At 41.7% G+C, this 14533-nt stretch overlaps 1 protein-coding gene across 1 annotated transcript in view; it reads left to right on the top strand.

The window, feature by feature from the left end:
* The window catches only part of kcnc2 (potassium voltage-gated channel, Shaw-related subfamily, member 2), a 36486-nt gene extending 22373 nt beyond the window's left edge, over positions 1-14113 (top strand). The window contains exons 2-4 of the mRNA XM_066667938.1: positions 4644-5547; positions 8359-8517; positions 11170-14113. Coding sequence (XP_066524035.1) covers positions 4644-5547; positions 8359-8517; positions 11170-11294 — 1188 coding nt within the window. The 3' untranslated portion in view covers positions 11295-14113. The remainder of the gene's footprint in view (positions 1-4643; positions 5548-8358; positions 8518-11169) is intronic.
* Positions 14114-14533: the final 420 nt, after the last annotated feature.

Genomic DNA, 14533 nt, shown 5'->3' with positions numbered 1-14533 from the left:
CTTTAATTCTTGAACAAGTGCATACATGTTGAGGTTAAACAGGTTAAGGTTATGATCTCTGAGATCGGAGTGTGTTTATCAGAGCAATGGTGAATTAGTGTTTTTCTCATTATCTCTTTATCACAGATGGTAATGTCAGGCCAGCTGAAATATAACACACTTGTTTGGGATTAAACTGAGAAACAAGACGGTAAATAATGCTGTAAACGTGGGAACTATGCCCAGACTAACTGCTGCTGCTCTTAAAGGAACACTAGGGACGATTTGATATTTTTGCTGAGATCTGAGCTCTCACCTAAAGTCTGCAAGCACTGGCTTATCCGTACCTACCCCACTCGTGTTGATAAGGTAACCCAGGATCTTAAAGGAGCTCAAAGAATATGGGCGGGGCTAAAAGGCCACTGATGCTACTCTTTAATATTTATCAAATTTAAGGTAACTGTACTTTTAACTGTAATTTTCTTGAACTAGGCTTGAAACATTTCTATTGGTGCATTAATCATTTAATAAATTAGATTTCCCCATGTTTTTGTTTAAGGTTTGGGTCTAAACAACAGAAGGAAGTCAGAGATACAGACAGGAAGCTGTTCACTCAGAACCAAATGGAAATGCTTAGCATGATTAGCGATGAAGCTACAGAAACAATGTGGTTATTTTTAAATGATTAGAACAGCAGCAGATTAGAGAACTCCAGATTCCTCTGAGTTAATAATTCCCTCTCTCACTGGTTTCCCCGTCGATAGTGTGTCCCTTTTAATCCGGGGTTACCGTGGTTACGGAGCTTAGATGTAAAACCCCATGGAGATCAGAGGCTGGTGAGCCGTATTAGCCACATTAGCCTCTTTAACCGCCGCGCTCACAGGATACTTCTGAAGGCCAACAGCATCATTAGCCATGTTTACACATGTCCAGCTCATGGCTGAGCTTATCACAACAACAACTACAACCACGATACTAACAACAACAGCTCCTAGTACAACTGCAACAACTACAGAACAAAATCTGCTACAAATACAACCAAGAAATAAAAACAAGAGCAAAACCATATAAAAACAAAACAAAAATATTACTATTCCAACAAGTACAACTGCAACAGCAGCAGCAACAGCTACTTCTACAACAATAACATAGAAAATAACAGCTACATCTACAACAATAACATAGAAAATAACAGCTACATCTACAACAATAACATAGACAACAACAACTCCTACAACAACATAGAAAACAACATCTACTTCTACAACAATAACAGACAACAGCAGATACTACTTCAACAATAACATAGACAACAACTACTACTACAACAACATAGAAAACAGTAGCTACTTCTAAAACAATAACAAAGAAATCAACAGCTGCTTCTACAACAATAACAGACAACAGCAGATACTACTCCTACAACAACATAGAAAACAGCATCTACTTCTACAACAATAACAGACAACAGCAGATACTACTACAACAATAACAAAGAAATCAACAGCTACTTCTACAACAATAACATAGACAACTACTACTACAACAACATAGAAAACAGTAGCTACTTCTAAAACAATAACAAAGAAATCAACAACTACTTCTACAATAATAACATAGACCACAACAACTCCTACAACAACATAGAAAACAGCATCTATTTCTACAACAATAACAAAGAAAACAACAGCTACTTCTACAACAATAACATAGACAACAACTGCTACAGCAATAACATAAACTACAGCAGTTACTACTAGCTGTAGCATGTAGCATTATTTATATTCATTTCCAAAATTAGCTAATAATTCAGAGCAGTGTGACTGCAATCTTGTGCCCACAACTCCTTTTATGGTCATGACACTAGGTACAGAATGACATCACAAGTTCAGCCATCAGTAAATCTCTGTTACAGAGCCGTATCTCAGCGCTAGCGCTCGCGCTCTGTCAGACTCTTGTCAGGATTAAACACAGGTCTATTAATAAATCACTGTATTAACCACAGGGAGCCGAGCGAGTGTGTGACTCACACTACACTGTTTTATAAACACGGTAAGAACCCTGACAGCCATCAGAGCTCCGGCTACACACACACACACACACACACACACTGCCGGGAGCCAAATATACACACCCCTGGTCAAATGTTCATATCCTTGTTGAATAGTAAGTTATATCCTCTAGAGAGAACACACTTCTGCACATTTTAATAATACAATTAATGGCTATTTGCTAAATTCAATATTGGAAAGAACAATGAAATGAATGAGATGATGGCCCATTACACTATATTGCCAAATGTATTTGCATGTCTGCCTTTGCATGTATATGAACTCACCTCATTCCCCAATTTATAGAGTAGCACCAATTCAATAGAGGGTGCACACTCACAACAACAACAAAAACACAAATATGAACAAAATATCAAAACTTTGTAGAGGGAGTGAGGAGCTGTGTGTGTACAGTGTAGTTTGTGACTGATGTAGTTCACTGTAGAGGGAGCGAGGAGCTGTGTGTGTACAGTGTAGTTTGTGACTGATGTAGTTCACTGTAGAGGGAGTGAGGAGCTGTGTGTGTACAGTGTAGTTTGTGACTGATGTAGTTCACTGTAGAGGGAGAGAGGAGTTGTGTGTGTACAGTGTAGTTTGTGACTGATGTAGTTCACTGTAGAGGGAGCGAGGAGCTGTGTGTGTACAGTGTAGTTTGTGACTGATGTAGTTCACTGTAGAGGGAGTGAGGAGCTGTGTGTGTACAGTGTAGTTTGTGACTGATGTAGTTCACTGTAGAGGGAGCGAGGAGCTGTGTGTGTACAGTGTAGTTTGTGACTGATGTAGTTCACTGTAGAAGGAGCGAGGAGCTGTGTGTGTACAGTGTAGTTTGTGACTGATGTAGTTCACTGTAGAGGGAGAGAGGAGCTGTGTGTGTACAGTGTAGTTTGTGACTGATGTAGTTCACTGTAGAGGGAGCGAGGAGCTGTGTGTGTACAGTGTAGTTTGTGACTGATGTAGTTCACTGTAGAGGGAGCGAGGAGCTGTGTGTGTACAGTGTAGTTTGTGACTGATGTAGTTCACTGTAGAGGGAGTGAGGAGCTGTGTGTGTACAGTGTAGTTTGTGACTGATGTAGTTCACTGTAGAGGGAGCGAGGAGCTGTGTGTGTACAGTGTAGTTTGTGACTGATGTAGTTCACTGTAGAGGGAGCGAGGAGCTGTGTGTGTACAGTGTAGTTTGTGACTGATGTAGTTCACTGTAGAGGGAGTGAGGAGCTGTGTGTGTACAGTGTAGTTTGTGACTGATGTAGTTCACTGTAGAGGGAGTGAGGAGCTGTGTGTGTACAGTGTAGTTTGTGACTGATGTAGTTCACTGTAGAGGGAGCGAGGAGCTGTGTGTGTACAGTGTAGTTTGTGACTGATGTAGTTCACTGTAGAGGGAGCGAGGAGCTGTGTGTGTACAGTGTAGTTTGTGACTGATGTAGTTCACTGTAGAGGGAGTGAGGAGCTGTGTGTGTACAGTGTAGTTTGTGACTGATGTAGTTCACTGTAGAGGGAGAGAGGAGTTGTGTGTGTACAGTGTAGTTTGTGACTGATGTAGTTCACTGTAGAGGGAGCGAGGAGCTGTGTGTGTACAGTGTAGTTTGTGACTGATGTAGTTCACTGTAGAGGGAGCGAGGAGCTGTGTGTGTACAGTGTAGTTTGTGACTGATGTAGTTCACTGTAGAGGGAGTGAGGAGCTGTGTGTGTACAGTGTAGTTTGTGACTGATGTAGTTCACTGTAGAGGGAGAGAGGAGCTGTGTGTGTACAGTGTAGTTTGTGACTGATGTAGTTCACTGTAGAGGGAGTGAGGAGCTGTGTGTGTACAGTGTATTTTGTGACTGATGTAGTTCACTGTAGAGGGAGAGAGTAGTTGTGTGTGTACAGTGTAGTTTGTGACTGATGTAGTTCACTGTAGAGGGAGCGAGGAGCTGTGTGTGTACAGTGTAGTTTGTGACTGATGTAGTTCACTGTAGAGGGAGCGAGGAGCTGTGTGTGTACAGTGTAGTTTGTGACTGATGTAGTTCACTGTAGAGGGAGCCAGGAGCTGTGTGATGTCAGCGTTTCAGAAAAGCTCTGTTTTCAACATCCACATGAGAACAGAGACAACAGCGTTTTCACAACACTCTAACTTGGAGAGCACATTCAAAAACCTCAGTTTTCAGTGACCTACGATGTTGTAGACATCAAACCTTTAACGCAGACCACACCTTTATTTTTAGAATATCTGTATCTGTGTAGTCGGGTTTGAGTCCACGCCCCCATTCCACAAAGGTGATCTTATTACAGTGCTCCTCTCCTATGAAAGTGTGCTTTATTAGACATGGAAAGGGAAGTAAAGAATTATCATGACAAGCCAAAACAGTCACGTTACAAAATGAACCAATCCTGCAACCCCGCACATAGAACCTCACCAGGTCCACTAGAATCGAACCACACACCCTTGATTTCAAAAAGACCAGAGATCTATGCTCTGGACTGCTCCCGGCCTTGAAAACAGCTTTCACACTCCACCAAATGAGAACGGTCTTAGTGTTCCTTTACTGAACTTATTTGTGGACAGATTTTTCTAAATCAAGTGCAAGCAAGTCTGAAAAGTTGTTACTAACTCTCTCTCTCTTTGTCTTTTTCTCCAGTTTGTAGCTTTCGCCTCTTTGTTCTTCATCATGGTCTCCATCACCACCTTCTGCCTGGAAACCCACGAAGCCTTCAACACCATCATCAACAAGACGGACGGCATGCGTAACGACAGTGTTCTGGACGTTTCTCCGCAGTACGAGATTGAGACTGACCCAGCGCTGACCTACGTGGAGGGAGTGTGTGTTTTATGGTTTACGTTTGAGTTCCTGGTCCGAGTGACCTTCAGTCCTGATAAGCTGGAGTTTGTGAAGAGTGTTCTGAACATCATTGATTTTGTGGCCATTCTCCCGTTTTACCTGGAGGTGGGACTCAGCGGACTCTCATCCAAAGCGGCTAAAGACGTGCTTGGTTTCCTACGGGTCGTCCGGTTTGTCCGGATCCTGCGGATTTTCAAGCTGACCCGCCATTTTGTGGGTTTGCGAGTTTTGGGCCACACCCTTCGGGCCAGCGTTAACGAGTTTTTCCTCCTCATCATCTTCCTCGCACTTGGAGTGCTCATCTTTGCCACCATGATCTACTACGCCGAGCGGATCGGCGCCAACCCCAGCGACCCCACGGCTAGCGACCACACCATGTTCAAAAACATCCCCATCGGCTTTTGGTGGGCTGTGGTTACCATGACGACTCTGGGCTATGGGGACATGTACCCACAGACATGGACGGGCATGCTTGTGGGGGCGCTGTGTGCATTAGCCGGTGTGTTAACGATAGCCATGCCCGTGCCTGTCATTGTGAACAACTTTGGTATGTACTACTCTCTCGCCATGGCCAAGCAGAAGCTGCCCAAGAAGAGGAAGAAGCACATTCCCCAGAACATTCAAACCGGGTCACCGGGTTTCTGCAGAACAGACCTCACTCTTGCCTACAACAACACCAGAACACTGGAGCGTCACAGATCAGGTACTGACCCAGTGTTTGTTGGGGCAAATGTGCTTTTGGACTCATTTGTGTTTGAGCATTGGGACAGTGTGCACTTAAGAAAGTGTGTAGTTGGTCATTGTGAATTTATGTCAGTGTTAGTTTGGGTCAGTGTTAGTTTGGGCCAGTGTGTGTTTGATCAGTGTGTGTTTGATCAGTGTGTGTTTGGTTAGTGTGTGTTTTGAAAAAGGTCTGTTTGAGCCAGTGTTAATTTGGTCATTGTGTGTGTGTTTGGGCCTGTGTTTGTTTGGTCAGTGTGTGAGTGTTTGAGCCAGAGTGAGTATGGACAGTGTGGGTTTGGGCCAGTGTATGTTTGAGCCATTGATTATTTGGTCAGTGTGTGTGTGTGTGTTTGAGCCAGTGTTAGTTTGGTCAATGTGTGTGTGTATGTGTTTGAGGCAGTGTTAGTTTGGTCAGTGTGTGTGTGTGTGTGTTTGGGCCAGTGTTAGGTTGGTCAACTTGTGTGTATGTGTGTTTGAGGCAGTGGTAGTTTGGTCAGTGTGTGTATTTGAGCCAATGTTAGTTTGGTCAGTGTGTGTGTGTGTGTGTGTGTGTGTGTGTGTGTATGTGTATTTGGGCCAGTGTTAGGTTAGTCAACGTGTGTGTGTGTGTGTGTGTTTGAGCCAATGTTAGGTTGGTCATTGTGTTTGGGCCAGTGTGTTTGGTCAGTGTGTGTGTGTGTTTGAGCCAGTGTTAGGTTGGTCAGTGTATGTATTTGAGCCAATGTTAGTTTGGACAGTGTGTTTTTGGGTCATTGTGTGTTTGAGCCATTGTTTGTTTGGTCAGTGTGTGTGTGTGTGTGTGTGTTTGGGCCAGTGTTAGGTTGGTCAGCTTGTGTGTGTGTGTGTGTGTGTGTGTTTGAGCCAATGTTAGGTTGGCCATTGTGTTTGGGCCAATGTGTTTGGTCAGTGTGTGTGTTTGAGCCAGTGTTAGGTTGGTCAGTGTGTATGTTTGAGCCAGTGTGTGTTTGTTTGAGCCAGTGTTAGTTTGGTTAGTGTTAGTTTGAGCCTGTGTGTATTTGGTCAGTGTGTGTGTGTGTGTGGGTGTGTTTGAGCCAGTGTTAGTTTGGTCAGTGTGTGTTTGAGCCAGTATTATTATGGTCAGTGCATGTCTTGTCTGTGTGTTTGGGCCATTGTGTGTTAGGTTGTCAGTGTTAGGTTGGTCAGTGTGTATGTGTTTGAGCCAGTATTAGGTTGGTCAGTGTGTGTGTTTGAGCCAGTGTGTGTGTGTTTGAGCCAGTGTGTGTGTGTTTGAGCCAGTGTTAGTTTGGTTAATGTTAGTTTGAGCCAGTGTTAGTTTGGTCAGTGTGTGTTTGGGCCAGTGTGTGTCTTGTGTGTGCATTTGGGCCATAGTGTGTTTGAGCCAGTGTTAGTTTGGTCAGTGTGTTTGAGACATTGTGTGTTTGAGCCATTGTTAGTTCGGTCAGTGTGTGTTTAGACCATTGTGTGTTTGAGCTAGTGTTATTTTGGTAAGTGTGTGTTTGGGCCATAGTGTGTTTGAGCCCATGTTAATTTGTTCAGTGTGTTTGATCCAGTGTTAGTTTGGTCAGTGTGTGTTTGGGCCATAGTGTGTTTGAGCCCATGTTAATTTGGTCAGTGTGTTTGAGCCAGTGTTTGTTTGGTCAGTGTGTGTTTGGGCTATTGTGTGTTTGAGCCAGTGTTAGTGTGGTCAGTGTGTGTTTGGGCTATTGTGTGTTTGAGCCAGTGTTAATTTGGTCAGTGTGTTTGAGCCAGTGTTTGTTTGGTCAGTGTGTGTTTGGGCTATTGTGTGTTTGAGCCAGTGTTAGTGTGGTCAGTGTGTGTTTGGGCTATTGTGTGTTTGAGCCAGTGTTAATTTGGTCAGTGTGTTTGAGCCAGTGTTAGTGTGGTCAGTGTGTGTTTGGGCCATTGTGTGTTTGAGCCAGTGTTAGTTTGGTCAGTGTGTGTTTGGGCCATTGTGTGTTTGAGCCAGTGTTAGTTTGGTCAGTGTGTGTTTGGGCCATAGTGTGTGTTTGAGCCAGTGTTAATTTGGTCAGTGTGTTTGAGCCAGTGTTAGTTTGGTCAGTGTGTTTTGGGCCATTGTGTGTTTGAGCCAGTGTTAGTTTGGTCAGTGTGTGTTTAGACCATTGTGTGTTTGAGCCAGTGTTAGTTTGGTCAGTGTGTTTGAGCCAGGGGCGGCACGGTGGCGCAGCAGGTAGTGTCGCAGTCACACAGCTCCAGAGGCCTGGAGGTTGTGGGTTCGATTCCAGCTCTGGGTGACTGTCTGTGAGGAGTTGGTGTGTTCTCCCCGTGTCCGCGTGGGTTTCCTCCGGGTGCTCCGGTTTCCTCCCACAGTCCAAAAACACACGTTGCAGGTGGATTGGCGACTCGAAAGTGTCCGTGAATGTGTGTGTGTGCTGTGTTGCCCTGTGAAGGACTGGCGTCCCCTCCAGGGTGTATTCCCGCCTTGCGCCCGATGATTCCAGGTAGGCTCTGGACCCCCCGCGACCCTAAATTGGATAAGCGGTTACAGATAATGGATGGATGGATGTTTGAGCCAGTGTTAGTGTGGTCAGTGTGTGTTTGGGCCATTGTGTGTTTGAGCCAGTATTAGTTTGGTCAGTGTGTGTTTGAGCCAGTGTTAGTTTGGTCAGTGTGTGTTTGAGCCAGTGTTAGTTTGGTCAGTGTGTGCTTTGCCAAACCTGTTATTACAGAAAATAATTTAAATCAGATTTATTAAATTATGTTTTAATGTTTAAATAATGAAATTTAAAATAATTAACCATAGACTTCTAATATCTCCTCACTTTGCTCCTCCCACTCTTGTTATCTGCAGACTTTAGTGCAGGAAGTGACATCACCATGTCCCCGGAAGAACGTGTTCCGATGCGGCAGGTTAGCATGCGCGAGCCTGAGCGACACAGCGGAGGAACCTGCTTCCTGTTGGCTCCTAGTGACTACACCTGTACCGCAGAGACGGCGCTACGCAAAACAGGTGCACTGCCATCGGCCAATCACATCACAGCATCTGTCTAAAGGCCAATTGCATCACAGCTTCTGTCTAACAGCCAGTCGCATCACAACTTCTGTCTAATGGCCTGTCACCTCACAATTTCTGTATGACAGCCAATCACATCACAGCTACCATCCAACAGCCAATCACCTCACAGCTCCTGTATGAAGGCCACTCCCATCACATCAAACTGTTTGCACCTCATGGCTATAGTCATCGTTTTGTACATTAAACCAAACCTGCTCTTCCGATTCCTCCTGATTGAATGATAATGAATGAAAGAATGAATAATGATTACGTTTATACAAATTAAATAAAATATAAAGCGAACAAAGTATGTAATTAACTAACATCAAATAAACAATAATCGCTCACTGCTGCTCTCACAAAGCATCATTACAACGACTAAATATATGAACACTGCTCATCGGCGCCCCCAAAGGCATCATTAACAAATAAAAAAAAAACAGAAAATAGCTTGCCAACACTCTCTGAAGGAGTCATTAACATACATTAAATTAAAAAAAACAATTAAGCTCACTACTGCCCTCTAATTATTTCATTAACAAACTTAAAATAAACAAACAATGCTCACCAATGCCCTCTAAAGACATCAAATAAACACCACTCATCACTGCCCTCTAAGCACTTCATTGACAAATAAACAAAAGCTGCGCCAATAGAAATAGTTTCCTTCATATTTTCGAGTTTTACAGGAAAGCCTGGCCTTGTCTGTTGAACTGTGTCTGATGTTGGTATTTAGCTGTGGCTGCAGCATTGTTAGCATGCTAATCCTCCACCTAGAGATATTTAGCCTGAGGAAGTGAAGCTTGTTGTTAAGGTCATGACCTTTCTTCAGCCAATCAGGACCACCTGAATGATAGTGCTTGTTTCTGTTAGAGTTGGCGTATAAACAAAAGCCATGGTTTCTAATGAATTTATTTACTGAAAAGATGTAAATGTAGGCTATTAACAGTAGTTAGGCGTTAAATATGTGCCAAAACGAGTACGTTTCAATAAAAACAAAAAACTTCGATTTTTAGTTTTTTCCAATTTTGTTTTACAATATTTTCAGTGCTTTCTCTCTGTGCTTTTATGTAAACAGTGTAAACAGAAAGAAAGTAACGTGATTAGATAACGTGAGTAAACAACCCCAGTTGGATATAAAATACCCCTCTGATTGGACGGAGAGGTATTAAAACCTCACATTGGACATTGTGGAAATAAAATACAATGATTGTACCATGTGGAAATGAGTCACTGTGATTAGAAAATGAAACACCCTTGAGATTGGACGGTTTTAGGACTGCACCCTCTGATTGGATGCTCTTGAGATTGGACGTTCCTCAGACCTGTTTTGATAAAAACAGACCCTGCCTCCTTCTGACTTTTGAATAGTTCAACAACAACAACACCACAAACACACACCTGTCACCTGTCACTCATAAGCCCCGCCCCTCATGGTCTATACCTGGCAATATGTGTCATTTGGTACATTAATAATTGCATGAATGATCATTTAATAACCCCTGTAATAATGTAATTATGTACTAATAGCGATCTAATGTTGTATATGTGTATAATGTTAATAAATTGCATTATTATTATTTGCTATATTATTAAGCCACAACTGTGCCTCAGCAATGCTGGCAGTGTCTGGGACAGAAACAAAATGGCTGCTAAGCAATGAGCTCACTTCCTTTTTAATATTGGCAAAAACTACATTACCCACAATGCATCTACACTCATGTCTTCTGTATTCCCACTGAATGTCATGCCCCATGTGCATTAACTCTGTTCACGTTTAACCGCTGTCTCTATGTATGGCTGCACTATTCATGTGGACCAAAAGTTTGTGGACACCTGAACTGAAAAGGTTATTTAGGAATATGTTGCAGTACTCATCTGGGAAGACTTTACACAATATATCAGAACATTTCTGTGAGGATTTAATGGCATTCAGCCTCGTGACTTTTCTAGTGACATTACACCAGCCTGGTCACTAATATCAAGAGTGTCTGCAGACTTTGGGACGTGTGTATTATGCACAAATCATGAATCTGAAAAGTTTTAGTGTGTGCTAATGATGCGTATTTAAGAAATACGACTTTCAATCGTCTTTGGTATGTTTATGTTTAACCCTTAAAGTTTTTTAGAAATAAACATATCTCAGAAAGTATGTTTTATTTCATTATTTTGTTTTATCAGTTTTACACTATATCTGGAGTATATTTTTGTAGTTATATATCTCTCCCAGGACTTTAAGGGTTTAAAAACTCACGATTAAAGGTGCAATCAAATATTTTTGCCACCAGAATACTGCAATGTTTATTTGTTGTTATTATGAATTATTTTTACTTGGTTTACTACAAAGTGTAACTCTACAATTAATTACTGCAGAATGTCTGACACCTCCTGGCCACTAGGAGTCAGTATAAGAACTGTTTCATGACATGAAGAAGAGACACGACTGATTGCACTTTTAAGGGTTAAATTTCCAAAGGATTAAACAGCAAACAACTTTAATCCTTTTTTAATCCATTTATTTGAAAGTAATAATGTACTTGTTATTGGTGAAAGCTGCTTTGATGTTTGCTTATGTTACTGATGTCTAAGCTGTTGTTGGATTTACAGCTGCCATCAAACCTCTGGCTGAAGTGCAGTTAATTACAGCTCGAGGCGGAGAGGGAGGAGCCAGCACAGACTCGGACGGCTTCGATGATTTAGATTGGACAGTGTGGAACAGAATAACCCTGTGATTGGACAGTGTGGAAATGAAATAACTCTGTGATTGGACATTGGCAACTAGAATAGCTGTCTGATTGGACAGTGAGGAATAAGGTAACTCTGTAATTGGACATTGCAGGAAAAGGTAACTGTGATTGTACAACATAGCAATGAAATGTCTTTGTGACTGTACATTGCTGAACTGTGATTGGACAGTGTGGAAAAGATTACCTCTTGTGAAACAGAATAACTGTGATTAGACATTCCAAAATATGTGGAGCGTGGAAACTAAATATTCCTCTGATTGGAAATGGAGAAACAAAACACCTTTGACTGGACAATCTGGAAATGAATGAACCTCAACTTTGGAGAATTGAAAACAAATTATTTCTGGGATTGGACAACACAGACTTGTTTCTTCTGTTATTGGACAACGTGGAATACAATAACTGTGATTGGACAATGAAATTACCCTCTGACTGGACAGTATAAGGATTGCACTCTGAGATTGGACGTTCCTGACTTTGGACATGCCTGATATTGGACGCTGCTGAAATAAGATGCTACTGAGATTGGGCACTCCTGCGTTCAGATGTTCCTAAGATTAAACACTGCTGACATTGGATGCACCTGAGATTGGACATTCTTGAGATTAGCCATTCCTGAGATCGGACTAGCTGAGATTGGATATAATAAGATTACACATTGCTGAGATATTGAAATTAGAATTTAAAGAGATTGGACACTCCTGAGATTGGACATACCTGTGATGTTCCTGAGATTAGATGCTGCTGAGATTCGACGTACCTGAGATTGGACATAGCTGAGATTGGATGCTCTGGAGATTGAACATTTTTGAGATAAAATGTTCCTGAAATTGCACACTGTTGAGATTGGACAATGCTGTGATTGGACATACTAAGATGACACATTCCTGAGATTGGACATTATTGAAATTAGACTTTACCATGATTGGACATAGTTGTCTTTGGTCATTCCTGAGGTTGGACGCTGCTGAGCCAGATGTTGTAATGTGTGGGCCGTACGGAACAGGTGGAGATCGCACAGTGATTGGACCCAAGGTGTTTTACTGTTTAAAGCTGCATTTGTACAGAAACCCACAAAACCCACCGCTGCCTTCTGAGCTTTGATCTCCTGCAGCAGGTAGCACTTCAACAAAAAACCCACAAACACAAATCTTTCACCTGTCACTCATAAGCCCCGCCCACCACAGTCTACACCTGGCAGTAAAGGTCTGAAGACTCGTGGGGGCACCGTGTTGTGAAGTAACAGTGGTGTTCAAATGTGAATCACGGAGAACCACGAGTAGAACCTGATCCAGAACGCGTACGGTTAATAAACCTCAATCAACATCATTAACCTTTCCCTCCTTTTTACAAAGTATTCAATGTGGTCTTTAATGTTGTGTTCAATCTTCTTACCATTTAGGAACAATTTCTTTCGCAGGTCATTAAGTTCTAAATAATACCTGGGTCAGTTTGTGGCATCTCCAGTGTACTAGATAATTATTCCAACAACATGATATTACGTTTAAAGGCAGTCTAATTAAATTGCGCAGGTATAAATGTGGAGTACACACAGGTTATGCAGGTTCTAGATATTAACTTGGTAATTATCCAGGTATATCTGAGGAAGAAATTCAAATATTTTTGGTCATTTCTGGTAACATGATTATGTTTGAAGGCAGTCCAAATACATTACAAAGGTTCTTGATAAAGGTTCTCAATTAAATGTGATGTACAAACACTCACACTGTTTACACAGGTCCTAGAAATTAGACAATAGATATTAGCCTGGTATGTGTAAGGTACAAACCCCAGTGTTCTAGATCACTTTTAATAACATAATGGCAGTCTAAACAGGTAATGGTCAGGAACATCCTCTCACACAGGTTATTCAGGTTCTAGATATTATGATCTAGATTAATATGAAATCAGATGGCATGGCACTTATCACCATGGTGCACTGCTGCAGTTTTTCCAGATTTCTCCTTCTCAATAATAGTCTAGAATTGTAACCAAACACTAATATGTAACACTCTCACCTGGTGATTATCTAGATCCTTAGAAAGAGCTGTAAATGAAAATGTTCTGGAAAAAAAAACCTGTGAAAACATGTGAAAGAACTAATGTGATGTGCAATAATAAGACAAACCAAAACACACTGTGACTTTAGTTCAGTGCACACTCACTCATGCACACTCGCTCACACACACTCACACACACATACACTGACCCTCTGATTAGAGCCGTTGTGTTGCTATAGCCGTGGAGAGATTAAGGCCTTGTCTGCACTGATTTCCTCACCGTTTTAAACCAGTTTTATTTTTGAAAAGTTTAAATTAATGTCAAAAACAAGGCTGTGTCATTCAGGCGAAACACAGCAGCACCCCCTGGTGGAGCGGTCTTTAAATATGAGTGAGTATGTGATGAGTTTGGGAATGAGTGAATATGTGAGTGAGTGACTGAGTATATACGTCTGTCTGTATGTGAGTGAGGGAGTTATAAGCCAGTTCCATGCTGTGTTTTGTATCTTAAAATGAAAATTAAACATTGTGTGAAGTGTACACTGTGTTTTAGATGTACCTATATTAGTGTGAACAAGGCCTACAGCATTCTGTGTGTGTGTGTGTGTGTGTGTTCTATTACCTGCTGCTTTAATAAGTCAGGGCACTGTTTTAATGTGATTAATGATGAACTGTAAATGAACTGTAAATTATTTATTTTTATTATAGAAATTGTATATTTGTGTGTGTGTGTGTGTGTGTGTGTGTGTGTGCGTGTGTGTGATTGTGTGTGTGCAGATAATATTTTTGTGGCAGTTTAATCATGAGTAATGTGTACAGTGTGAAATAAATGTGTATTCTTCCTGTGTGTGTTATTTATGATGAGTTTTCTTTGTTGTTTGTTTTTGAGTTGCTTGCTGATGGGATATGTACAGGAATAAAAAGCTGGATTTTTGGGAGTGTTCGTGTCAATCTTCAGTGCAGTGTGAGAGACTCATTAACAGATGATTGTAGTTTAAAGGGGATATATCATGAAAAAATCAGAGATTCATTTGATGTTCACATTAATGTGAGAATCTGGCACCCACCAACCCACACACTGTGAAACACTGCAACAAGGAAGCAACAAGATCTACTGATCTGTCTAAACTGATGACGGAGCTGTGTTCAGTCCCAAACAACAACAACACGCCAATACACCATGAGTAAACACCGCTTAACGTTACAGTCCGCCGTTGTGGTTTC

Source organism: Hoplias malabaricus, chromosome 4, assembly GCF_029633855.1.
Source record: "Hoplias malabaricus isolate fHopMal1 chromosome 4, fHopMal1.hap1, whole genome shotgun sequence".
Taxonomy (NCBI): domain Eukaryota; kingdom Metazoa; phylum Chordata; class Actinopteri; order Characiformes; family Erythrinidae; genus Hoplias; species Hoplias malabaricus.
Note: the sequence above shows the minus strand (reverse complement) of the source record. Positions and strands in the feature narration are given on the sequence as shown.